The sequence below is a fragment of the Gorilla gorilla genome, chromosome 9 (assembly GCF_029281585.2).
Source record: "Gorilla gorilla gorilla isolate KB3781 chromosome 9, NHGRI_mGorGor1-v2.1_pri, whole genome shotgun sequence".
NCBI lineage: Eukaryota > Metazoa > Chordata > Mammalia > Primates > Hominidae > Gorilla > Gorilla gorilla.
The window spans coordinates 51,266,101-51,293,595 of record NC_073233.2 but is presented as its reverse complement, the minus strand read 5'-3'; the positions used below and the strand labels follow the sequence as shown (position 1 = coordinate 51,293,595).

The 27,495-nt window shown below is 54.2% G+C and overlaps 1 protein-coding gene across 5 annotated transcripts in view; it reads right to left on the bottom strand.

The window, feature by feature from the left end:
• Positions 1 to 309: 309 nt before the first annotated feature.
• Positions 310 to 27,495, bottom strand: part of TSPAN18 (tetraspanin 18) — a 203,874-nt gene continuing 176,688 nt past the window's right edge. For all 5 annotated transcript variants that reach the window (XM_055354714.2, XM_055354715.2, XM_031015852.3 and 2 more), the window contains 7 exons: positions 23,762 to 23,834; positions 20,385 to 20,579; positions 12,239 to 12,313; positions 10,972 to 11,070; positions 10,285 to 10,467; positions 3,510 to 3,593; positions 310 to 1,121 (listed from right to left, as the gene is read on the bottom strand). In XM_055354714.2, coding sequence (XP_055210689.1) covers positions 1,074 to 1,121; positions 3,510 to 3,593; positions 10,285 to 10,467; positions 10,972 to 11,070; positions 12,239 to 12,313; positions 20,385 to 20,579; positions 23,762 to 23,834 — 757 coding nt within the window. In that variant the 3' untranslated portion in view covers positions 310 to 1,073. The remainder of the gene's footprint in view (positions 1,122 to 3,509; positions 3,594 to 10,284; positions 10,468 to 10,971; positions 11,071 to 12,238; positions 12,314 to 20,384; positions 20,580 to 23,761; positions 23,835 to 27,495) is intronic.

Below are 27,495 nucleotides of genomic sequence, written 5' to 3'. Positions count from 1 at the left end.
GGATGTTGAAGAAGATATCCAAGCCTCAGTTCTGGGTGTGGAGAGGGAGACCCAGATGATCTTGGGGATTTCTTCCACTCTTGGAGCTGGGGAGTTGGGGAAGGACAGGGAAGGGGTGGCATGTGGGAGAGGCGGGCAGTGTGAACAAGGGAATGTGATGTGCGCCTCTGTGTGTTCCTGGGGACTCAGAGAGAGGTGTGGGGAGGTAGGAGGGAGGGTGCGGTGGGAAGTCATGGAATGGTGTTTTCTTAGCTGTAGAGCAGGGAGGAGGCAGTTCCTGGCTGACTTGCCCTCTCTTGTCTGGGGGAACCGGGATGCTGAGGCCAGGGGTACATGTGGGCAGCAGAGCTGACAGAGTCCTGGATGCAGTGACAGCAGCCTGGAGACAACTCAGCTTCTTTTCAGAACTGTCACGCCTGTGCTGTGTGTCTGGATGGGTCACTGTCCTCTCTGGGCCTTTGAGATTATTTGGTCCAACAGATGGGGAAAGCAAGGATCCTACCAGCTGGGCCATTCTTGGATGCCGTGTTAGCAGCTCACTCTTGGCCCCGGCCTGAAGGGGGGAACAGTCCATCCTCCAGTGGACCAGGGATTGCGCTGTGGGTTCCGAGTCCTCAAAGACGTGGCAGCTGAATCTCCGTGCAGCCCCTGGGCTTTGATGACTTCTCTGAGATTTGCTTTTGCCTCCTTGTTGCCTAAATCCTCACTTTCTTGGCATCAGGTCCTGGTGCAGTGAGGAGAGAGGGCCCAGGGTCTGGCTGGACCAAGGAGGGTGCTGGGCCTGGTGTTCCTTTGGTCTCTAGAGCAGCCTGCATCCTGGGCCAGGTGCTGGGGTCTCTGGAGAACCCATGGCACCTGCCCTGAGTCCAGGCAAGGATACATCAGTCCATATTTTTGTATTCATTTTGTTTTGTTAAAAAAATAGCTCTATTCCCCTGGCCCTTCTCCTGGCCATCTCTGATGGCCTCATCTTCTCCCCTGGGGCCAAGAGGACAGCGGGGAGGGGCACGGGAGGACACTGGGTGCTGGGCAGTGGTGGGTGGGGCGAGTCTTCAGGCTTCAGGCCACACCCTCTACTGGATGCCCCGGAAGAGGCACATGGCAAAGATCATGGCGAAAAGCTGCAAAAAAAGAAAAAAAGCAGGAACTGGCTTATCAGGCTGGGCCCTTTGTGGGCTGCCTGGCCCACTCCAGGGGAAGGGGTCATCTGCCTCCGGGGCCGAGTGAATGCCTGTCACTCTTAGCACACTCCTCCCCTAAGGATTCCTGACATTCCCCTGGGGCCAGCCCTTCTCACCAGCTCCTACCTGGCTTCCTTTATGTGGTGGAGTCATGGACCAGGAAGACTTAAGAAACGAGTGTAGGGTTCAAATCCAGCTCCCTGACATACCAGGGGTGTCCTTAGGCAAAGCACTTCCCTACACTGGGCCTGAGTATGTATCCAGAGCTTGCCATGTGCCAGGCACAGTTTTTTTTCTTTTTTGAGACAGAGTCTCGCTCTGTTGCCCAGGCTGGAGTGCAGTGGCACGATCTCAGCTCACTGCAACCTCTGCCTCCCAGGTTCAAGCAATTCTCCTGCCTCAGCCTCCTGAGTAGCTGGGACTACAGGCGTGCGTCACCACGCCCAGCTGATTTTTATATTTTTAGTAGAGACAGGGTTTCACCATGTTGGCCAGGATGGTCTCCATCTCTTGACCTCGTGATCTGCCTGCCTCGGCCTCCCAAAGTGCTAGGATTTACAGGCGTGAGCCACAGCGCCCAGCCAAGGAACGGTTTTAAGTGCTTTATTGGGAGGTATGTAACCTACCTGAGGTCACAGAGCCACCAGCAGGGGAGCTTGGGTTTCAGTCCCAGGCATTGTGACCCCAGAGCCCATGCTTACAACCCCTGCAGGCTCCCGTCCAGCTCACAGGAAGGTGGTGAGATTTAAGTGTAATGCAATTACCTAATGACGTAATGTGCCTCTTATCTAGAAGATGCTCAGTAAAAGGTTACCAGGACTGCTATGAATAGGCAGGCAGCTGCAGCCCTTCCCGGAGTTATGAGCTCCATCCCTGAACACCTGTCTGAGGGCCTGGGGTGGTGGGGCAGGGAGACCCTAGCTCAGGGACTCTGACCAGATTTGCTGATGTTCTCACGGCCAGAGCTCATTGCAAGTAGCTGAGGGAACAGTCCCCAGACCACAGGTCATGGCCAAATCACCAGGAGGCTCACTGGGGTGGGGAGGGGCTACCGGGACGGGGCCATGGAAAGGTCTCCGTCTTGAGCAGGATTCTGCCTCCCATGGGCTGGCCAGCCAGGCTCATGGGCTGGGCTGGGAGTGAGGCAGCAGATCAAGTATACGAATGCTGCTTCCTGAGCCCCAGTGGCATGCTGTCCCCGTCATCTGTAATCCCTCTGTGCCCTGGGAGCAGGGTGATCAGCCCATTTTGCAGATGAAGAAACTGTGACTTCGACATCCTGCATTTGGAGAGAGGCAGAGCTGGGAGCCGGACTCTAGGGCCCATGCTCTTCCTTCATGGGACACGTCCCCGAGATTTCCCTGGGCTTGCTGCGGATTTATCTTGTTCATTGTTGCCCGCCATGAGGGGACTTGTTCACCTATAACAGTGCTGGCGAAGAGTAGGGCTCAGTGTGTGCTTGTTGAATACATGAATGAATAATAAATGACCCCTCCCTCTCCGCCATCCGCAGTAGCCTTCACGAAACTGCACTCGGTGGCGCTGCAGGCACAGTAGGAAACCAGGCAAGGCGAAGTTCGTGGTGCCAGGTGCCCAGGCTGCTGGAGGGGGAAGCTGAGGATCGGGCTGCCTGACTTCCTTCCCCCGCAGGCCGAGGACTGACTGAGGCCCCAGAGTGCCCCTTCCTGGGTTTGGTCAGGTGTGGGCAACGCTCGTCCAGCCCCCAGGAGCAGCAGGTCGGAGATCCCAGAGGATGGAGATCCCAGAGGACAGAGACGGGAGGCGGCCGCTCCTCCCTTTGGCTGAGGCGCCACCTAGTGGTGATTGCAAACGGTCTGCAGGAGCTTACCTTTCAAGGGGACTCTGGGGCCCTCAGATAAAGGAGGCTAAGGCCACCGTTGTGGATGAATAAGGCCCCGTAAGCCCTGAACACCCCACAGAGAAAAGGCCTGATCTCAAACCACGGGCTGCAGCCTGTCCTTCAAGGCAGCCGTGCCGATGCCTCTGCAAGTGTGAAATCTCTCTGGACCATGGAGCTGGGGCGGAGGTGGGGATGAGGATGGGGGAGTGGAAGGAAGTGCGGATGACACTCAGGGCCTGCCCATCCCCACTTCTGGGACACTGGCTCCCATGTTTCATCTCCAGAGTTCAAGAATGACTCTCAGGCAGCACAGACACAGCCGGGCTTACCACCCCATAGCACCCACAGTGGGGGCCCCTTGGGTCCCAGGTGAAGGAAATGAAGAGGGAAGGAGGCTGGGGGGATCTGCTTAGGCTCCATGTGAGGCTTCATCCTGGGGAGCAGCAGAAGTGGGGGCCTTTACTTACCTCGATGGCCAGTACCCCGATGGCAAGGGCTCCGGCCAAGTAGACGTAGGTTTCGAAGGTGTTGAGGATCACCGTGTAACAGCCCTGGGAGGGAGGGATGAGAGGTCAAGCTATGGCCAGGGTTGAGAGTCCTGGAGTCAGAGTCCAGCATGTGGACTAGGGTTCATGGCAGGTGTCCCCAGAGCTCTCACCCTCTCACACGGCTGCTGAGACAGGACAGTGGGGAGGGAGTGCAGGGCAGGAGACCCAGAAACAGCGACTTGGCAGCATTGCATCAAAGAACCTCTTTGCCACCCGGCCCCTAAGGTGGGACAGAGAACTGACAGCGTGCAGGCCATGTCTAATGTTGCTACTACAGTGATTGGAATATTGGGAAATTCCCCTTAAATATCTGGACTTCCTGCTGCTCTGGAGAAATCAGAAGAACCAGCAAGGGGAGCTATTCCTTTTCACATCAGCAGCTGCTGCCTTCGGATGCCAACAGGTGGTCCCTGGGGATCCACAGCACTCCACCCCGCTCCCCCGCACAATTCCCTATTGTTTCACACCCACTTGCTCTACTGTTCCTCGTGACCTGCGTGGCTGCAGAAGGTGTTTTGGTTTTCAGCCACTTCCCCAAGGAAACACAGCCCAGCTTTCAAATCCCTGCTCGCATGCCACCTCCTTCGGGCAGCTTTCTGAACCAGCCCAGTCCACAGGCCCTGGACTTAATTCCCATGATCTTACTGCTTTCTTAAGCAATCCTAGAGATACATAAACTGAGACAGAGACAGAGATCGAGATCGAGATCGAGATGGATAGATAGAGATAGGAAAAAGCAAGCTAGTGCCAAGCCAGGAGCTGCCAGTCCATGGCTGCTGCCCCCTCTGACCCTAAGCACCTCACACCTCTGTCATTTTCATGTTCATAACTCTCCCCTCCCCCATGCTGACCACAGAGACTGATGCATGGTACTTGCTTTGAATGACATGTATTTTCAAAGTGGGAGAACTTTCCTTTCTTTATAGGAGCCTGCATATTCTTTGGGCCCAGGCTGAGAACCTGCAAGGGAACAAATCCCCAGATGGGGGTGGAGAGATCATGCCCAGACCTTTTTGGGTGACGGTTGCTATTTCTGGGCTCTGTTGAGACCAGGGATTCTTGGGTGCTGACATGCTCACTTCTCTTGTCCATCGTGCAGAAGCCCAGCCCCTTTGGCCAAAAGTAGGACTGAGGCTGCACCCAGGCAGGTGGACAGCAGGGCCTGATCTGGGACTAGTGGCCAGGTGGTGTCCTAGTACCTGCCTGGAAGCTGACCAGGAGCTGGGCAGGGAAGGCCCCCAGAAGCCCTCCCCGGAGCCCCATGGAGCAAACAGGATATACCCAGATAGAAACAGACCCCACCGGCACAACGATCTGGGTCCATGATACTCTCGGGACTGCGTGTGCATGGGAGTAATCTGGGAAGTGGTTGGCAATGCAGATGCCAAGACCTCGCCCCACAACACTGGATCAGTGGGTCTGGCGTGGAGCCCAGGTATCAGCATTATAGGACGATACCCAAGGTAATTTCTAGTGACCAGGCTGTGGCCAGACTTTGAAAGACCTCAAGCCCAGAGATGACAAGGAGAAAAGGTCTTAATTGAACCTTCAGGCCTTGTCTCTGCTGTGGCACTGGGAGCCCAGTTAAGGGCTGTATGACTGGGACGGAGCCCTAAGGGCAACCCAGGGGTTCCTACCCCAGGCCAGGCCAGGCCAGGCCATCAGCATGGCTGGGGGTCCGTTCAGGGCTGGCCCTCCATTCAGTGAGGCCCAGGGTCCATCCTGGATCTGCCAGCAGACCCATGTTGGAGCCCCAAATCCTTTGTTAAGCGATTTTTTTAAAAATTATACTTTAAGTTCTAGGGTACATGTGCACAATGTGCAGGTTTGTTACATATGTATACATGTGCCATGTTGGTGTGCTGCACCCATTAACTTGTCATTTACATTAGGTATATCTCCTAATGCTATCCCTCCCCCCTCCCATGTTAAGCGATTTTGAAGCATTAGAACCCTAAAATGCAGAACTATAACAGCAGAAAAACTAACCTGCTCTGCGAGCAAGGAAAGAGAGATGAGTTGTATAGTTTTGGGATCAGCCCTGGCAGGGGATGCCTCGGCCCTCCCATCATCCCCTCAGTGTTCCACGTGCCTGCCAGCCACAGGCACATAATCCCACCTCCTGCAGCCCCAACACACACACTGGGTTTGTGAACTCTTCGAGGGGTTTCCCGGACAGGGAACAGCAATGGCCCAGGAGAGTGGTATCTGGCAATGGTCCTTAGGGCCTGGCTGCCTGGGGTCCCAGCCAGCGCTGCCACTGGCTTGCTGTGCGACCTTGGGCTATTTACTTCCTCTCCCTATGCCTCAGTTGCCCCATCTGTACAATGACGCCATGTAGACTACCTCATGGGATTGCTGTGAGGATAAAATGAGATACTGCAGTTAAGGCACTAGGAAGAGTGTTGGCAAGTAGCAAGCTCTCAATCTCAATGCCTGTTAGGATTACCAAGGATTACCGTCCGTCTCTCTGTGCCGCTCTCTTAGCATATCCTGAGTGGTGGAAAGTGTCTGAGCATAGAGTTGGGTGTCACTGCAATACAATCACACACACACACACACACACACACACACACACACACACACACCCAGAAGGGGACAGGAGAAGCAGCACATCTCTTCCAGAGCATGAAATTGACTTTGACATGCCTCACCCGGGGAAACTGGCAAGAAGCCGGGGACCTTGTCCAGCAGAGGGAAGCTGAGCCCTGCTGTGTGGCACCTGGGCCTTGACAGCTCATCTTCCCCTATCAGGCTTTGGCACCAAAGACCCTTCAGGTCCCTGGACTCAACCAAGCAGCCCAGGTTGCCCAGTGGAAGCTTCCCAGGAACAGAGACACCCCTGGGGAGGTTGGGGCATGGACAGGATGCCACCACCCACTCTGAATGAGTGTCTGCTCTCTTGATAACTTTGCTAGGGCCTCGTGGGCTCTATCTCACTTGATCTCATTACAGCCCTCGGGGAGGAGGGGTCTTACCTGCATTTTACCCACAAGAAAAGGGAGGGAGGAGCAGTGGCTAACTTGTTTAAGATCACACACGAGGAAGGGAAGCCAGGATTTACACTGAGGATTCCAAATTCCCAGTCTTTCCTCTGTGCTTAAGGGAAAGGGGGCTGGCATGAGCGGCTGGGTTCTCCCTCCTGTGGGCCAGGACCTGGCTGTAGCCCAGAGCTTACATCTACACACCTGGAAATTGCTTCACCATCACCTACCATCTCCACCCCGTGACGGTTTCCCCTGTCACCACCCGGTGAGACACATGGCGGGGAGCCTCTCCCCAGCCTGCCACCACAGACTATGAGTCTTCTAACCATGTGGGCTGTTGCCAGTGCCATCCTCCCTCTCTGCTGGGTGGGCACATCCCCCACCCCCTGCTGCCACCCACAGTCACCACCCACCTAATCTGATGAGGGGCAGCCAGGCCTGGTTGCCACCACAATGGGTCACCCACACGCAATGCTTCCCACACGTACATCTCCAGCACTGACCCCTCCAGCTCCACCCCATACACCCAGCTGCCCACTGGACACCTCTGCTCAGCTGTTCCAAAGGCTTCTTTTCTTCTTTTTTTTTGAGATGGAGTCTCACTGTGCTGCCCAGGCTGAAGCGCAGTGGCACGATCTCAGCTCACCGCAACCTCCACCTCCCGGGTTCAAGTGATTCTCCTGCCTCAGCCTCCCAAGTAGCTGGTATTATAGGCACATGCCACCACGCCAGGCTAATTTTTGTATTTTTAGTAGAGACGGGGTTTCTCCGTGTTGGCTGGGCTGGTCTCGAACTCCTGACCTCAGGTGATCCGCCCGCCTCGGCCTCCCAAAGTGTTGGGATTACAGGCGTGAGCCACCGCGCCTGGCCTCCAAAGGTTTCTTAGATGCAACATGCCCCAGACTGAATGCAAGATCGTCCCCAAACCAGAAGCCAGTCACTCAGCACCTCCTCCTGCCCCTCCTCCAATGAGGACCCATCACGAAGGCTGGTAGATTTTGCCTCCTGAACATTTCTCAGATCCACACACCTCTCTGTCTTTACCGCCATCACCCTGGTCTTACCTGCTGTCCTTTCTCACTGGCACCAGTATAAAAGCCCCCTGTCTACCCAGGTCCACCACCAATGTGGACCAGGGGGCCACAGAGCAACTAGGATGTCCCTGTGGCCACGCCATGCATCCCTGCACACCTCACCCCCACCCCAACCCCCACAGTGAACTCAACTCTTCCCAGATCCTTGCCATGGGCCTGCCAGCAAAGTCAGAAATGTATCCTAGGGCTGGGCATGGTGGTTCATGCCTGTAATCCCAGCACTTTGGGAGGCCAAGAGGGTGGATCATTTGAGGTCAGGAGTTTGAGACCAGCCTGGACAACATGGTGAAATGCCGGTCTCTACCAAAAAAAACAAAAATTAGCTGGGTATGGTGGCACGTGCCTGTAGTCCCAGCTACTTGAGAGGTTGAGGTGGGAGAAACACTTGAACCCTGGAGGTGGAGGTCGCAGTGAGCCAGGATTGTGCCATTGCACTCCAGCCTGAGCGACAGAGCGAGACTCAGTCTCAAAAAAAAAAAAAAAAAAAAAAAATGCATCCTGGGCTTTAAGCAAGGGGGCTTTGGAGGAAAAGACAAATAGAGACAGTTCCACAGCAGCAGGTTTTTAATGGGAAGAAATGCCTAGGAGGGACATGAATGTCTCAGCAAAGAAACCCCAGGAGCCAGTCTCAGACCCTCAGGAACAACAGAGTCACTGGAAAGAATGAATGTGGCTGTGCAGGGACCTCTCTGATGAGCTCCGATTTTGAAGACATGCCCAGGAGAGGAAAGGAGACATCCTAACGGAGGATGAGTCCAGAAATGGGAAGCACATCTGATGCGGGGAATGGGGCCCATGGGAAGCCTCCTGAAAACTTACAAGTAGCATTAAAAGGTTCTAAGTTTGGCTGTTGGCAACGGGCATCTCAAACAACAGCTCCTTCACCAAGTTAGAAATTCACTGGTCTTTCACATAAACCCCACGCTATGGTGGCTGCTGTATGCCATGGAACTGTACGTGGCCCAGGCTCCTTCTCTCTGGATGCTCTGCCATCCTAGGGGCCACCTCCCTCTGCCAAGTCCTAGCCAGAGAAAAAAGGAGGGGTGGGCACGGCACTTTCTCTTAAGGATGTGACTCAAGTTGCACAAATCACCTCTGCTCACCTCCCGTTAGCCAGAACTCCGTTACATGGTCTAGCTGCAAGGCAGGCTGGGAAGTGCAGCCTCTAGCTGGTGCTCATGGGGTGTGATAACCATTCCCTTCCCAAGAGAGTAGGGGTGAATGGATCGTTGGGGGGCAGCCAGCAGCCTCTGCCAACGTATGGAATCTGAGGTCCAGAGAGGGTGTCTTGGCGAAGGCAACGCAGCAGTTAACAGCCCACCCCTGCCTGCCATGGAAGCCTGAAACTCCCCTCCCCGCCCTGCAGCTGCTCCCCACGGCAGGTCTCTCTGCCCCACGTCCACAGTGGCCTCAACTCAGGGCCCTCATTTCTCTATTGAGCCTCTTTCCCCCAATGCAGGAAGGCAGGGTGATGAGGGACAGAGAGAATGTGGCCCTCAGGGCCTCAGGAATCCATGGGGAGGTGCCAGGGCCAGAGGGGCTGAGTTCCTGGGGCAGAGCTGAGGCTGGAAAGGGCCCACCAGAGCCCCAGGACCCAGGCCTCTGCTCATTGTCACCTCCTCTGGGGCTTTGCAAGTTCTGCCTTGAGCCCCCACCCAAGGCCCATTCTAGCCCCTCATCTGGTTTTATTTCTTCGCAGCAATCATGACCATGTGAAATGATTACTTCTCATTAGTTTGCTGCTTGTTCATCTTGCGCGTCCTCTGATGAGATCGTGAGCCTCGCAGGAACAGGGGCCTTGTCTCCTGTCCCCTGCTGTGTCTCTTGCATCTGGAACTCTCCATGAGACCCTCATTAAAGTCCTACTTAAGCAAGGGGGCTGGGGCCCAGGCTTAGATCACCTTCGTCCTCTCCCTCCCTCTCCTCCTGCCTAGCCTGGTCACACACCCACACTGGCAGAGTGGGGGCTGGTCAGTGGGAAGAAGGAGATTAAGAGCAAGGGCACTGTGAACTCATAAGGGTGTGTGGGCAGGAGGCACACAAAGCCAGGCCCTTGTCTTCCCTAGAAATGGCACGTGCAGGAAGGGAAAGGGTTTCTTCCAAGGCTGGGAGGAAGTCCTCAGGTTGCAAGAGAACCTGAAAAGTCTAGGAGCTTCTCTGACCTTGGAGAGTCAGGTCAAGGAGACCTTGCTCCCTTAGGGCGCCCCACATGGCAAATAAGAGCTTCCTCCAAAATACAGTGCATGGCTAAGAAGGGCCCCCCACTGTGCAATTCTGGTTCTGTCCGCCTCCCTCCCTTTGGACCTGCATTATCAGAAACTCAGGAAACATTGGGAAACTCCTACTCACCCCTTAGCCCCAGCCTGAATGCCCACTCCAGCGGCAGACCATCTGCCACTGTCATGCTTCCCCATTTTGGTTGGATCTCAGGGGCTTGGACAGAAAGCCTCCATCAGCCCCTGCTCAGGTGCAGGCATCCCATATGATGGCCAACACTTCCCTGGGATTCCTGGGGTAGCTTCAGACCCTCTGGGGTGATAGCGCCTCCCACCCAGCTCTGGCCACCCAAGTCCCGATAGACCCACTCCCCTGTCTGGAGAGCAGGGCCAGTACCTGCTTGTTTAGGAATAGGCTCCTTCCCAGGAGGCACTCCTCCCGGCTCAGCAGGACCCCGTCCCGACTTTGGGGTTCCCTCCGGCAGCAGGCCTCTGGCACCTCTTCACTATCCAGGGTCAGGAGTCGAAACACAGATGCAAACTTAAAGTCTTCAGGCCCGTTGACCCCGCAGCAACCAAACTAGGGGGAGATCCCAGAGAAGGTTCTGGTGGGCAGGAGGAGGACACAGGGGCAGGGACAGAGAAGGACATACGGCCTCTGCAAAGGAGTGGCATCAGAAGACTGGGTGTGGACTGGCTCCACCTGTCACCACTGTGTGACCATGGGAAAGCCACTCAGCTTCTCTGGGCCTTCAGTGTCCTCATCTCTATAACAGAGGTGGCAGTAACAATTCCTACCTCACCAGGTGCTTAGCCATCCATAAACAGTTGCTGTGGTTATTATCATCATCATAATGACCATTGCTTGGGGACCCAAGACAGGGATAGCAAACAGGTTTCATCCCGAGTAGGGACTGTGATCAAGTGGCATGGCTGCCTGGAATGCTGTGTGGATGCTGATTCCAAGGCCAGGTCTGTGATCAATGGGAGAGTGCCTGGACTGATTACTGATGCCTGGCGTGGGCATGTGAACACTGGGCATCGTGGCTCTGAATGTTCACAGCATCTCTGGGGCGTCACTCACTGTGATCATGACCGAGTTCCAGGTGGCGGAGAAGACATCTGTGTCGTTATTGCCCTGGTAGTGCTTGGTGAGCTCCTTGGTAAAGAATTCTCGGGTGAGCTGGGGGCAGAGGGAGAAGATGGGCTTAGGCCTGGCAGTTGGGTGCAGCCCCCACCCTCCATCGTCTCTCCATCCACCTGCTTGGGAGTTGGGGGAATGAGAGCTAGGGGCTCTGCATCCTGGTGCCAGGTCCCCTGGGATTCTCCTAAACCACCAACTTGGGGCAGTCTTCTTATCCCCAGTGGAGAAAGGAAGTCCATACACATGCACATCTCGGTGGAGCCGAGGTCAGGGCACGCTGAGGACCTCACTCCACCTGCAGCTCTGCCCAGAGGGAGGGCTTATCTGGGTGGGGAGTTTGCACCTCACCCCACCCCTTCCACCCTGAGCTGTTCCCCAGACAGAGCCAAGCGGATGCCTTGGGTCCCAGGGCCTGAGGAAGCTACAGGACCAGGCAGGAAGTCTTTGCACATCAGTTTCCAGGGGAGTCCTCCACAGTTTCTCCTACTCCCAAAATTTTCTCCTTCCCTCCTGCTGCAGTCAAAGGCTAGGGCCCTGGGTGGTGCCCAGCAGAGGAGACCATCTGGGCACCATTGTCTGCTCACAGGCTGTGGTGGCCTCCTCCTCTGCTCCATGCTGACTACCCTCCCCGCCCGCCTCCTCTACCCCAGGGCCATTTTGTGTCTCCTGCCCCACTGCCCCTCCTCCCCTCCCATCTTTCTCCAACCCCCTGCCCCAGTCTCCCTTTGGCTATGGTGCCTGGCTCTGGTCAACTCAGGGGAGGCAGCTGGCACCCCAGCTGCCTGTAGCCTCTGGAACTTGGTGGCTTGTGGGGCCAAGGTACCCAGGAGGATACCAGCCAGGGCCTCCTCTGAGAGCAGTCTGCCCTGTGCTCCTACATTCCAGCCTCTCCGACTATTCTGACTGTCTCGCTATCACTGGGCCGTTACTAGGCAAGGTTTGGAAGGGATGTTTCCAGAATAAGGTATGGGGTTGTACCAGATGCTTTGGGAGCAGAGAAAAGCCCTTGCAGGAACAGGCTTACTGGGGTCTCTCCCTGGTCTGCGGGGCCTTGCCAGGCGGGTGGGGCCATGACTTGGGCTGGAAGTGCCAGATGAGAGGCTGCCCACTCTCTGAGACCCTTCAAGGAGGGGAGGAGCCAGACCTGAATGGCCACCAACCCCTTGCTGATAGCAGGAGGTAGGAAAGCTTGGGGCCTGATACGTACATTTTCCCTGAAGATGAAGGCCAGGATGGCTGCTGAGAGCTCTGCCAGGAAGATGATCAGGATGAACAGGAAGAACTGCAGGGAGAGGAACAGGCTTATGAGCCCAGAGGGCAGGCAGGGGATGGGGCGGCCACTGGCCAATGCATCCGTCCATCTGTCACACCAGTGACGCAGTATACTCATTTTGTACGATTAAGGCACTCCACTATCAGACATTTTTCATAACAAACACACCAGTGATTCCTCCTTGGAGTCAACAGGATTGTGATCAAAATATGAAAAGAATAAACAAATATATACCTTCCATGCAAATGGTACCCTTAGAGAGGCCCCTTGTACAGTGTGCAACCTGAACAACCCTACTCAGCCGCCCTGGAAGGAGATCGCTGATGAAACCCGTTTGAGCCCACTCTGGGTAAATTTCCTTCTGGGTAGGTTGTACGGGCTGCGAGAATCCTGAGTGCCTTGGGGATCCCCAGCTGGATTTCCCCACCCTGCCAGCCCCAGGGCCACCTCTCCCTGCCCCACTGCCTCTGGTTCCCATGGGAAGTGGGGAGGTCACATTGACCTTCAGCCAAAACCCAAGGAATAAGATTGGAGGGAAGGTGGTATGACTACCAAATCTCAAAACCCATGGGCCAGGAGTTTGGTATCTAACACAGTCTTCTGCTCCACTCACTGAATTTGATGTTCCCTGAATGAACCACAGTGCCCCTCATTTCGGGGACCTCACAGGCTCTGTTACCTCTGCCAGGAAGGCACTGCCCTTCCTTGCCCACCAGTTCCTCATTTCTCCAGATCAGGTGAAGCCTCAGCCCCTCTCCTGGTGAGAAGCCTTTCCTGACTTCCCTAAGCAGGGAGAACCCTCCCTCTCCTGGGCTCCCCCACACCACAGTGCCTAACAGAGGTGCCCGCACGGCCTTAGCACAGGGGCTGTCACTCAGCACGCTGCCTGCTTGGATGCCTGGGTCAGCACAGGTGTTGGTGCAGGACTCTTAGATGGATGAATGAGCCGGGGTGGAGCACTCGCCATGAAGGCCCTGTGATCTGCCACATCACTGGCCCTGGTCATTGTGTGGTTTCCTTTGGGCCAAGAGCTGTCAACAGAAGAAACTGGCTTTGCCTTCATTACTCAGCATAGCTGGTGCCCTTGACAAAGTCCGTTGTCACCCTATCTGGAAACCACCAGCAGAGGACTTTATCTCTGGCACACACAGAGACTGGTTCTTCCATGCCCTCCTAGGCACCCAGGCAGCAGCCAGACCTGCTCTCTGGGGTCCCAGTCATTAGGACTGCCTGCCTGCCTGCCTGCCTGCCCCCGATGTGCCAGGCTGGAAGGAGGCAAAGGGTGTTGGGCTTCAAGTCAGGACACCTCAGGGCCCGCCTTGTCTGTCCTCCTGTGTCATGGGACAACCACTCATACAAACCCCTTCCAGCCTCAGTTTTCTTGCCAGAAAAATGGGGATGTGGAGACCCACTTCTGGGGATTCCCCGTGGGGAATCACGAGGCATGTGAAAGCATTTCCCCTGTTGGAAATGAGCCAAGCAGAGCTTGGCATTGGGCTCTCATGTGCAGAAGGGGAGTGAATGTGGGCCACCAGCAGGATCCTCTGTGGCCTCCAAGGCCCGGCTCCTGGTGATGCACTGGCCTCCTCGCAGATGCTCTGTGGGCTGCTGACAATACCTTCAGGCGTCTCTCTCCTGGAATGTGCCTCTTGTGGTCAGAGGAAGATTTCTGTCACTTTATCCCCACCCCAGGGAGACCCCAGTCCAATTCCCTCCCTGACTCTTCAGCATCCACAGCGGCTGCCTTCTAGAGGTCCCGAGGCCTCTCCAAACTGTGTGGGCCAGGGTCCACCTTAGTGAGTGCCTCGGGAGGGGTATAGAATCTGTCCATTCAGCACACGGACATAAAACATCTCTGAGGCCTGGCAAGTGGGTTTTAGTTTTTTACGTGTCCAAACCTAAAGAGAGCCCCTTGCTTCAGCAGAGCAGCCAGCCCGCGGCGGGGATGTGTCACTCCTCAATCCTGCGTTTTGCTGGCTGGCCTCTGTCCCCAGCCACCACATCAAGTCTGCTTCAGCCCTCAGATGCACCATGGGCTCCTGAGCCCCTGAGGTCTCACTGGGCTCCAGCTGCTCCGATACAGGCTTCTGCTCTCACAGGGGACCGCCGGGCACAAGATGCTGTTCTCACGGTCTCTTTTTTGTGTAGTTTCCCCTTTTCGAAGTTGAGGAAGCTGAAGCTGGAGAAGGGAAGTGACTACTCCACAGGTGCAGAGCTCTTTGGAGCTTTGCAGAAAGAACACTCCCTTCCTGGCCCAGCTGCCTTTTCAGAGCGCCAGGCTGCGTCTGCTCCCTGATGCAGGGCGAGGCTCAGGGATTGCTCTGTCACTCTCTTCTGAGCCCAGGAGTCTGTCTCCACAGGTCAGCAGGCTGCCTGGCTGGGGTTTGCTGGGTGGCCTGCTGGCACATCTGGATGAGGGACACCAGGCCAGATGCTCCTGTGCTTCCTGAAGAGGGGGCTGACCTCCAGCTGAGGTCAGGGAGCAGAGTTCCCCAACCAGTGCAGAGTATGATGAGGGTGGGGTGGGGGAAGCCTCCTGTGCCCCAGGTCACAATGCCCACGGTCCATTCTGCCACTCTTACAATTCTCATTTCCAGGAGGGTGGGGGGCTCTGGGCTCAGTGGCTGCTGAGTGATGTGTTTTCTGCCTCTGCAGCCTCACCTCCCCTGTAACAGTGACGGAGGCCGCTGGCAGGGGTCCTAGCATTTCCATTTGGCTGGTGATGGATGGCCATCCGCTTCCATTACATGGGGCCTCTATGAGGAGCCCCTCCCCACCCTCTGCCCTCTCACTGGAGCCACTGGCAGGTCCCCAGGCTGGCAAGGAGCAGCCTCAGAAATGGTTTCCATCCACGGCAATGAGCTGGAGCTGGCGTGCCCACCAGCCTCGGCCTGGACAGTGATATATAATGGACGAAGCAGATCACAGGCCTCGTGTACTCTGTATGCCCGTCACTCTGGGATGTGTGTGTGCCATCCAGGATGACTGCGCATGGCTTCCATGAGGTAATGCAGGTGCGGTGCTTCTCGCAAGACCGGCATGACATGAGAGCTGCTCAGATGGTTACTTAGAGCCCAGAGGAAGCACATCCTTCCCGAAGACAAGTGCTGGTGTGGGCGGCTCTGGAAAAATAGCAATAGCTACCTGCTGAGTCCTTGCTACCCAGACACTGCGGATCTTACATGGATCATCTCATCAAGCCCTCTCATCTAGTGAGACAGATGCTGTTATCAGCAACACCCCCATTTTACTGACAGGGGATTGTGGCTGAGAGGAGCAGTACTCGGCCCAAGCTGGCATAGCTGGTGGGCAGTACCTCTGGGACTTCACCCCAAGAACTCTGATTGCAGAACACAGCCTCTCATCACCATGTTACCCTGGAAGCCACAGGAGCCCCAAGGTCTTATGGTTTCTACATGGCCTGCAAAGCCTCCTGAGGCTCAGCACCAATTCTTCTAGTTTCCCATTTATAGAGTGCTTAGGCATCCCACAAACACAGCCAAGCAAAACATGCATTTCCCACTGGATCATGAATGCAACACTATGGCTGGGAAGGAAGTATGATTATCCTCATTTTGTATATGAGGAATCTAAGGTTTAGAGTGGTTAAGTGACCAGCCCCAGGTCATACAGCCAGGAAATGACAGAGCAGGAGTTAGAGCCCGGGCTTTTCTGACTCCAAAGTCCATGCTCTTAGCCAAACCTCTGCTACCACCTCCTCTCTGTTCCTTGGCTCCGGGGCTGTTTACTGAGCACCTGCTCTGTGCCAGGCACTGTGCTAGGTATTGGCAAATAAATGCATACAAGGCAGACTCAGTCCCCATCTTCATGGAGTTTCCATTGGGCTGAAGCATCAGGAGATGAGATATAAGAATAAACCTAGGAAGCCATGGACTGGAGGAAGTGGGCCTCCCCAAGCACAAGGCCTGGGCATGACTTGAGTATGTGGGAGTGTGAATCCTGTGAACCAAAGTGCAAGGCTGAGGTGCCCATGGCAGTCACAATGCCATCTCTGCCAACTCGCCCTTCTCCAGCATGAAAATGTCCTCCTGCTTAAGACAGTTTACCAGTGTTAAAGTCCTTTGGGGAATTCCCCTGGACCCAGCCATTCCTGGGGCTTCCCCTCATCAAGGCCTTTCCCAGGGTTTGCATCCCATTTGCCTAAGGACACATTTGTCAGCCATTCCTGATCCTCTAATTTGCATCACTTTCCTTAGGATGGAAAAATTAGCAAAGGGGAGGAAACTGCTATGTTGTCTAGTTGGGAACATTTCCAGGCTTTTCTAACCCATCTGCTTATAGGCAATGTCTGCTCACAGTTCCCATTTCTAATAAATATTTACCAAATTTACATACTGCATGTACAATTCAGCTCATTTATCTTTTTTGAATATACTCATCTCTTTTTGCTGTTCTTTTTTCCAGTTGAGCTTGCCTTCATTATAAAATATTTTTAAAATTAGAATTTTTAAATAAGTTGGCTTAAAAAATCCTTGAAATACTCAAAGGTAAGCAAATGAGAAAAAGGGATGCCACAAATTTTCAATAGGAGGCTGAAATTGTCCTATTGCATGTGAGTGCTGTAATACTGATCAACACGAGTATTTGGGAAATGGACCTTTAGATAGATAAATTGGTCATTAGGTGGTCTGGTCATTAGACTGATTGTCCCCAGGTCCTGTAGGACTTCAGTCTCAGAGCAGAGGGAAGGGGACAGTCAGCCCCATCTCAAGGCCTTCTTGCTTTGTGGACCTTTGAGCCAGGTTTCCTGGGCTGACTAAAGTCACTCTTTTGGCCCCTCTCAAGACAAGCCTTCTCTCCTTTCTGACAGGCTGAGAAAGCAGTGAAAGGCTTCTAGAAGGATCCCAGAAGCTGCCAGGGGTGAGGCTCCATGCCCTCTTCGGTTGGAACCACCACACAGTTAGGTCCAGGTTCAGCTGGGAAGGGAGAAGTGGTTTTTCTTATTTTTTAGGGCATAAACCTTTTTGAAAACCTTCCAGAAACTTTGGTGCCTTTCTCTGGAAACACTCACAGAACCCCCCCCAACCCCCATGCACACAACACACATGCACACACAACACACATGTGCACACACAGGCACATGTCCACATGCATACATATGTGCACCCACACACGCACGACACCCATGCACATGTAACTCCCACGCACGTATAACACCCATGCATGCGTAACACCCATGCACATACAACACCCATGCACATGTACATATGCACAAAGCAATGCACACATGTACACACAAGCACACACAATAGAACACAACATACATGCACATACAACACACGTGCACATACACACTGTACCCATACACATGAGTATGCACACAATCCATGTATACACAATACACATACACAGGCCCTGACATAACATAACATTTTGCACATAATTTTAGGTAAATTTTGGAGTCCATTCCAGGTTAGGAGCCTGTGGACAGCCCTGGTCTGGGAGCCAGAAGACCCTGATCCAAGGGTCCTTTGCCTCTGACCCACACTGTGACCTCAGGCTTGTGTGGGCGGGGCCTTAGAGAGGGGAGGGCAAACAGGGGAAGTGGAGAGAGAGGCAGGGAAATGGGGAGGGAGAGATCAGGACAGGGACAAGGAAAGGGCGTAGGAATAAAAACAGAGATCAAGAGAAAGACAAGGCCAAGTGTGTGGTGCCCGCCTGGAATCCCAACACTCTGAGAGGCCGAGGCGGTGGATCATTTGAGCCCAGGAGTTCAAGACCAGCCTGAGCAACATGGCAAAACCCTGTTTCTACAAAAAATACAAAAATTAGCTCGGCGTGACAGTACATGCCTGTGTTCCCAGCTACTCAGGGGGCTGAGGTGGGAGGATCACTTGAGGCTAGGAGGTTGAGGCTGCAGTGAGCTGAGATCACACTGCTGCACACCAGCTTGGGCCACAGACTGAGACCCTGTCTTGGAAAAAAAAAAAAAAAAAAGGACAGAGATGGGGAGGACAGAGGCAGAGAGGAAAGGGAGCTACACAGAGGCAGAAAGAAGGGGGACAGAGGGAGAGAGGCGGGGGTGGGGAGGGGAGGGGAAGGATCTGCCATCAGGCCTTGTCGAAGGGCCCCCAGCCTGGCAGCCAGGATCACCTCTCTCGGGAGGATCGTGGACACATCTCCTACCCCTGGGCCTCAGTCCCGCCTCGCATAGCACGGGAAGGAGGACGTCCTGGGGCGGCTGGCAGGTTTGCAGGCAGCCACTTACTGGAGGAGACTAGAGCCGCCCCAGCCTGCTCCTAGCCAAGAACACCAGCCTGGCTTCCTGTCTTGGCTTCTGAGCCGAGCCCATTAACAATGAATGAGTCCCCGGGGGCCGAGGTGAGGAGGGGGAAAGGGAGGCTGGGTGTGTTCTGGGACCCGTATCCCAGCGCCTTTTAAAGTCCCCTCGGGCTCCCCAGCCAAGACTTCTGCGAGCACCGTGACAAGCTGTAGAGAATTGTCCACCAGGGGGCGCTCAAAGTTTTTCTTTGTTTCTCTTCAAATGAAGTCTGCAGTGTTTGCGCTGTTGAAGGACAAATAGGCCCAAGGCTCCCTGTCACTCATTTCGCAGCTGACTTCACTTCCTTTGGATGGGGAGCATCTCACCGGGACACAAATGGGGCCGTGCAGTGTGCTCTCGTCTGGGGAGGAGGTATGGTTCCAGGTCTCTCCTCCCAGCACTGCCGGTGCTGGCTTATCCACAGAACCTTGCAAGGGAGCCCCCCAGCCAACCAGCCCAGTTCTCCCTGTCATTTAACTCCGCCCACGAATTCGCCCATGAGGAGCATCCGCAAGCTGACCCAGACACACCCACGCTTCTCTAAACAGGGCTGTTTTTAACTTACCCTGTAGCGGGACTGGGCTCAGCCCAGAAGTTCTCCAAGTCCAGGACCTCTTAGAGAAGACCCATCCACCCAGCACAGGAAAGCAGGCGGAGGCCCCAAGCGCCACCACCCATGGGAATCCAGGAGACTCGAGAACTAGAAGACCCACTGCTTGTCTGGTTTGGCTGTGATCTATAGCTGAGCTGGTCGGCCCCCTCGTTTAACAAGAAGACATGGCTGCTCTGGGAGGTTGGGGAACTAGATGGGAGGCGCACCCTTAGGGGATGGAGCAGGGAGTACGCTCAAACCAGGCCTGCCCGCTGCCCAGCTCATCAGCACGGCTCGGCTGCCTCCCCTGTGCCTGTCTGTGAGGGAAGGGACCATCACTCCTGGTCCCCAACATATCTTCAGCACCCGGTGAACTACATGTGCATGATAGTTTAAGGGCTATTTACTTGATGAATAAGAAATCTTCAGAGGCCATATCATACCTGTTTCAGAACTGCATATCTACAAGGGGAAGGCCTCATCCACTAGGCATCTTAGCGATGTTACTAAGGAGTTATATATTAGAGTTTTTAATAGCAAGCAAGTGGAAAAACATCAAGGTCAATGTCAGTGCTCTCAGCTGACCATGCCTTGGAGAAACCTGGTTGTTCAGACCTGGATGCCAAGGCCCCCTCCATCTGGGCCAGCTCACCCACTGCAGGCATGGGCCCACTGCAAAAGCAGGTTCTGGAAGCTGGGGCCACCAAGGCAAATGGAAAAGGCTGGGGACCGTCCCACCCCTGGAGGTGGACCTATGTGGCACAAACCTTATTCTGAGTTTCCTGGCACGCGGACACAGACTAGGTGTGTGTTAAGCTAAGGGTCCTGGATTGACTGCAGGAAAGCAGCAAAGTGAAGTGGGAGAGAGGAAGGGCTGCCCCAGGGAGAAAACAGGTCCCAAAGGCATGGGAAGAGGCACCCTGAGGCACTGCAGGGGCCCTGACCTAGCATCTGTATCATCCCCTCTGCCGCCAACTCCATGGGACTCTGGGCAAGTTGCTGAATGTCTCAGGGTTTCAGGACCATTGACTACCAAATGAGTGGGGTCAGACGTGCTCATCTCCATGATCCCTTCTGCTTTGACAGCCCGCCCCAGTTTGGGAAGCACTGGTCTGAATGGAAGCCAGGCAGGGCCTGGGAGTCTGCAGCCAATCCCTGACACCCCTCAGAGCACCTATGGATGGGGTGGGGGCTGGGGTACTCACAAATAGCAGCAGACACTTGTTCTCACGGACGGCCCCGCAGCAGCCCAGGAAGCCGAGCAGAAAGAGCAGGCCCCCCATGGCCAGGAGGATGTAGGCGCCCGTGAGGAGCAGAGGATTGGCAGCCACGATCTCCCGGAAGCCGGTGGGGTCCACCATGACCCAGATGCCGATGGCCAGCAGGCAGGCCCCGCCCAGCTGCTCGGGCCAGTGGGGGAGTTGGGAGGAGAAACAGGCAGAAAGGGAGGTTAGGCACTTCTGACCCACCACTCCCCTGAGCCAGCCCCAGGGTCAGAGGCATCAAGCACTGGGTGAGCCAGGCAGGAATTCACCTGCGGCGAGAGCCAGCGAGTCCCAGCCGCACCTTGAATTGCTTTGAATTTTTCTAGCTGCCGTGACCTTAAGTGCAACACGCATCCTCTAAATCCAATTTCCGACCCAAGCCCCACCTCGGGCTGTATCATATAAAGGCTATTTGCCAATTTTATCTTCTCTTGAAATGTCAGATCTGTAGGATTAGGAGGTCATCTAGTCCAACCCTCTGATTCCATACAGAGGGAACCAACAACTTGCTGAAGGTCACACAGCAAGTTCATGGCAGAGTCAGAGCTTGGTCGCAGGCCCCCTGACTCCAGCCTCAACACCCTAAACAAAGGTCCATGAACATGCTCTGAGTCAGCCCTATGCTGTGTTTGCACCACCCATGCTAGGGGCTGGGAAAACACAGACCAAGTCGTCGTCATTGTCCCCCATGGGACTCTCAGTGAGGTTCCAACTTGAGAGTGGGCTCCCCACTCTCAAATCCATAGCTCAAAAGACTTCTTATTTATGTCTCCATCAACATGGGCTCTCTATGCCTTATTTATCTTTGGAAAGAGGCAGCGTAGTCTAGAGAGAGAGCTGTGCCACTTATTAGTTGTGTGACCCTAGGCAAGTGTCATAATCTGTCTGAGCCTTTTAGCTTCCTTGTGGTCAAAAGAAGACTCGAACACCCTCATCCTAAGGCAGCCCTAAGGAAGAAAGGATAGAAGGCGTTTAGCAGATTTCAATAAATATCTGCTCCATTTTTCTTTTCTTTCTTTCTTCCTTTCTTTCTTTTTTTTTTTTTTTTTTTTGAGACAGTCTTGCTCTGCTACCCAGGCTGGAGTGCAGTGGCGGGATCACATCTCACTGCAGCCTTGACCTCCTGGGCCCAAGTCATCCTCCTACCTCAGCCTCCCAAGTAACTGGGACTACAGGCACATGCCACTACACCCGGCTAATTTTTGTATTTTTCTATAGAGACTGAATTTTGCCATGTTGCCCAGGCTGGTCTCAAACTCCTGGGCTCAAGTGATCCTCCTGCCTTGGCCTCCCAAAATGTTGGGATTACAGGTGTGAGCCACTGTGCCCAGCCTATTCCATTTTTCTTGGGCACAGATAAGTATTAGAAGCAGATCTGTTGTGGGAAGAACCAAAGTTTGGCACCATGGGATTTGCGGGCTGTAAAGTATTTGAAATCCCTTTGTGTTGCGGGAGGACCAGAGGCCCAAGAGGCCTGTGTGAGGGTTGACAGCTGGGCGACAGGAAAACTGCTGGGCTTTGGCTTGGCTGAGCAGGACTGCAAGCTGAAGAGAGCTGATGGCTTTGGGCAAGGGGCATTTGTAGGCGACCTTAGGGCAGGAGTCCAGTGGAGAGACCTGAAGGACCCAGCAGGGGAAAGAGAAGGAAAGACGTAACAGGCATGGCCAGCGACAGGGTTTCCATTTTTGCCATCTGCTGTGCAGTGTCTCTCTCCTTTTTTTTTTTTTTTTTTTTTTTTCTGAGACGGAGTTTCACTCTGTTGCCCAGGCTGGAGTGCAGTAGCACGATCTTGGCTCACCGCAACCTCTGCCTCGCAGGTACAAATGATTCTCCTGCCTCAGCCTCCCGAGTAGCTGGGATTACAGGCACCCGCTACCACGCATGGCTACTTTTTGTATTTTTAGTAGAGATGGGGTTTCACCATGTTGGCCAGGCTGGTCTCGAACTCCTGACCTCAGGTGATCCACCCGCCTCTGCCTCCCAAAGTGCTGGGATTACAGATGTGAGCCACTGCACCCAGCCTGTGTCTCTCTCGTTGGTCTCCCACACAACCTCCAGGAAAATCTGTGCCTCCTTATTGCTGTTGGAGATTTGGGGATTCAGCAACTGCATGCTAAACACTTCAAGGAGGGCCCAGCTCCATTTCGGGTGGGAACACTGGGGCTGGAGGAAGGATGAGCTGGCTCAGGGTCACCCGGCTTGGAAGGTGGTGACCTTGGGTCTAGAATTCAAGTCTGCAAGGCTTGAGGCTTTTTAGGATTATAAGGCAGGGAAGAGAAGCTAAGACAGTTGCTGAAGTGTATATTTTTTAAAAAGACACAAAGATATAGAGGTAGAGATACAGAGGGAAAGATAGACACTGAGAGAGACAGACAGTCAGTCCTGGCCAGAAAGAGGACCCCTCTTTCAAGAGCCTGCCCTGAAGGACATGAGTGGAGGTTTATTCACCCAGGTCTTGGCTGTACTAAGATCAAAGCCTGAGGCTGGACCAGGAAAGTCTGTGGGGGCCCAAGAATCCAGGGCCACAGCTCTACTCCTGGGAGGGGCCATGAGTCTGAGCAGAGCCTTCAGTGGGTCACCAGCAGGTGGGTGGGCTCAGCAGGTGGGTGGGCCACCAGCAGGTGGGCCGGCCACCTGAATGCCCGGGGCTCTGTCCCTTCATATACAGAATCCGTAGGCTGGATGGAAATGGAGCTAAGCTATTGAGGACTGCCCACATCCAGGGTACTTTGTAAACTAATCTTGCTTAATATTCAAAAAGCCTGTTGAGGAAGGTCATTAAGAGATGAAGATACTGAGGTTCAGAGAGGTGAAATGTGTCTCAAATCACAAGCTGCTAAGATGTAGCACTGGAATTTGAATGCAGGTCTTCCAGTCCCAGAGAGCTTTCTGATTATATCCGGTGGCTACATGGACTCGGCCCCTCCAGGTCTGAAGTCCATCAACTGCTCAGGGAGATAAGGTTGGGTGGGGCTCCCTCTTGTTGCCCTCTGATCACCCCCATCCCCTCCTTTCCCACTCTCCACGAGGGGTCAGATCCCAAGACAGTGGCCGGACCTAGGTCCCCTCCACCTTTTCGAGAGGGGCTGACCCACCCCAGGGCTTGTGTAAAATGTCTCTCCTAAGAAGGTGGGCTCTTCAGAGTGGGGTGGGCACAGCTGGGGGCCCCCTTCCATGAAAGCCTGGCTGGCACGTACCCCTGCCTCTAGTGCCGGCCCCTGTGCTCGCCCCAGGGACTCAGCCCAGTGTGACTATTTCAAAGCAGCAGCCAGTTCTGCCCACCCAGCAGAGGCCTGGGAAGACCCAGGAATACTTACAAATATGAAGAAATTGAATACAAACATCAGATACTTCATGCAGCTCAGACAGTCGCCTTCCATGGTGCTCCACCTAGAAATACAAGGCCACCTCAGTCTTCCCGATGGGGGACCCCACCCAGGAAGAACCCCAGCCCCTCCCCAGGGGTTCCCCGCAGCCAGCCCCACCCTTGCAAAGGCTGGAAGAAGATGGAGGCCGATGATAGAGATGAGCATGCTGGAGCCAGCCTGCCTGGGTTTCAGCCTTGGCTCTAGCTTTCATTCGCTGTGTGACCTTGGGCAAATTACTCTACCTCTCTTGAGTCTTGCTCTCTCCGACTTTAAAGCGGAGATTAGGAACAGAACCTTCCTCCTAGCAGTGTTGTGAAGATGAACTGAAATCCCACAGTAACATGCTTAGCACATTGTCGGGTACGTGGTAAGTGCTCAGCAGTCCCGCTTCACGTTGTTGCTCTACTGCAGGTGTGAGCTGGCCATTTCATAGATGAGAAAACCAAGGCCCAGAGCCTGGACCAGAAGCCAGGCCTGACAAACTTCCCACCATCCCACACACCCTCCAGCCACAGAACAGACCAGGGCGGTTGCTTGGTGCCAGCGAGATGAGGTGTTGCAGGGAAAAGGAGAGCAGCCTACCTGGGGATCTAAAACCTGCTTCTGGGGCCAAAGCCTCCCTGAGCCTTGGCTACCTCTACTCTGAGACCTCCAGCATCCCACCTCCCTGGGAGCCCTTCCTGTCCTCACCTAAAAGTATACCCGTGGCAGCAAGTCATTGAACACAATTCCATTCAGCCAACATTGATTGAGCATCCGCTGCTTGCCAGGCACAGCCGGGGCTGCACTGAGATGCAAATGTCCCCCATCCCCCAGGGGAAGCTGACAGCATCTGCTCTCATGAGTCAGACTTCAAGGTGCACAAGACATGTTTACATTCCATATTCATTATTTTCACATTTTCTTCATAATGGCTCTGAGGAGAGACTCAGGGCAGGGATTAGAGATCCATGCGACAGGTGGGGAAACCGAGACTCAGAATGAAAACGACATGTCCAATGTCCCACAGCTAGTAAGGGGAAGGGCCAGAACTCAAGCCAGTCCTGAGCTGCCGGCACTGCAGGTGCTTCCAGCAGGGGGTTTGTACCTCCATGACAGGACTTGGTGCAAAGGGTTCTGGGAGTATGTGTTGTGGTGTGGATGGATGTGGGGGAGATGGTGTCTGATTACTTTCTGCAGCTCCCGCTTCCTCCCACAGGACATGGCTGGACTCTATCTTCTTCTTCCACAAAATAAGGTTGCTAAGTCTGACTCAAAGGGTTTCTGGGAGGCTTATGATTAATATTAATAATAGTAAAATGTGTATCAAAGCATCACATTGGACTCCATAAACATATACAATTATTATTTGTCAATTTAAAATGAAGTCAGGAAAACAGTAATAATCATAGCCACTGTTTGGGGATCCAGCACTGTGCCCAGGGTTTTGTGCATATTATCTCGTTTAATCCTTGTAACCACCAAGGAGGTATGTACTCTGATGACCACACATCCTTCCATCAGCCCAGCCCTCAGAAGGGTTAAGGGATTTGTCCAAGGCCACACAGCTTGTAGGAAGCACTGACAAGGCCCATGGCACATAATAGGCCTCAGCAACTCTGTCTCCTCCTCGCCCAAAACCACAATCCAACACTCTCCTCAGCAGCCAGACCAGCACCCTCGTATCATAAGGAACAGATGGAGCAGAGCGGTGCCTGCCTCTCACCTGCTGGGCCACTCCACCCCTCTCCTAATCAGTGATGACAGCACCACTCCAGGCTGCATTTTGGTCTGAGCTAGAGGAGTTTTTGCTTGTTTGTTTTTAAGTGCATTTGAATCCATGGAGAGAGGAGCACAGACAGAGCCAGCTGGTGGGGAGTGGACACAGGAAATGTTCCTGGTCTCAGGGGTGGTGCCTTGCATCCCTCCTCTCGCTGTTTTCTGCCAAGGTGCCAGATGTCTGTCCACCAGCTGAGCTTTGCCAGGCAGACATGGCTAAGGTGCCTGGAGCCCATGAGGAAGGTCTGACAGGCACATCGGCTTTGGATTCGGCACTGGCCCTGGGGCTGGAGGGCTTTCCTCCCTAAAGGGACACCTCCTCCTTGCTGCTCTACTGGTCCCTATTGCAACTTGGAAAAATGCTGAGCAGGGGAGGCACAGGCGGGGCCACTCAGCATCAAAGTCAGGAGGGGAAGACACTCAGAGCCCACCTGGGACATCCTCCTTCTTATCTTACTAGGAGGGGGAAACTGAGGCACCAAGTTACCTGGTGAGGAATGCAAGGGAAAAAATCATGGGGTGAACCTGACCCAGGGACTCCAGGCTCCAAGCCTTTGTCCTTCCAACAGTGCCCCAAGGGTTTCTCTTAAATTGTGTTGGGGTAATGGGAAATCAGGGTTTTCCTGAGATCATCCACCCAAGTCTCCACCCCTACAAATAATACTATTTATTGCGCATTTACTATGTGCCAGCTCCGTCCTGATACTTTACATTTACTAACTCATAACAACCCATGAGATTAATACTCTTATTATCCTTATTTTCCAGAGGTGGAAACTGAGTCAGACAGAGGCGAGGTGACTTGTCTGAGGTCACAGCTAGTGAGTGGTGAAGCCAAGATTGGAATCCAGGCAGTCCAGCTTGGAAGGACAAAGGATGGTGTGTGTGTGATGGGGTGGGGGGCAGATTTGTCTTTACTTCAGTGAGCATGGCCTGAATTCAAGACATGCCATCTGCCTTCGGAGGTAAAATCGGATGACATCATCCTCTCTATCACAGGGGTCTCTGAAACATCTCCAGCCTCAGCCCTGCTCCTGGCCTTCTCTCTCATCCAGACATGGCTGCAGCCTCTGGGCTGGGACTGGCCTCCCTACTTCCCCTTCAATCCAGTGCTTCCCTGCTGCCAGAAGGAGCTTTCCAGAAAGCACATGTCACCACAGCCCTCTCTTGCCGGAACCCAACCTCTACAGGAGACCAAGCTGCCTCCTACAGATCACAGGACCTCCAAGACTCACCATGGCCACCTCTTGTTATTCCTGCCCTGACTTTCCTATCACCACCATCAAAGGAGAGTCCCCCAGAGGTATGTCCCTGAGGCTTACTTGGTGCCTCTGCTCATGCTGATCCCTTCTGTTTGGATTGCCTTTCCAACTACGCCAGTCCCACTTAATTCCTATTCATCCTTTAAGACTCGTCAGAGGCATCACCTCTGCCAGGAAGCCTTCCCTGATTCCCCCCTCCTGCCCCCATCAAGCCAAGCTCAGTGCCTTCCCCTAGTATAGTATCCCATGGCTTCTGCTGACATCCACCACTGCCCCCACCAAAATATATACCATAACATCATCAGCCAGTGTTCCTGGTGAATCCCAGAGGAGCAGAATCGTGGCTGTGCCCTCCTGGGACACAGTAGGGTTGCACATGGTTTGGACTGAGTGAAACCCTCCACATAGGGAGTGTTAATTCAGCAGTGTGAAGGAAGCCTGGTGCCGGGCTAAGGCATGCTTCCAGTCATTCGTATCCTCCTCGCCTCCAACAGCTAGAAAGTGGAGCGACTGGAGCGACAAGGATTCAAACCCACAGTCGTGTTCTCCTGTGCTCCGTTTCCTCTCTCTGTTGTACCCTCTCCTGGGTGAGGACAGCCCAGGACAGGCCCTCCTAATGCCCCGCTTGCTCACCCTTCTCTCCTCAGGTCTTCCTGAGGCCTG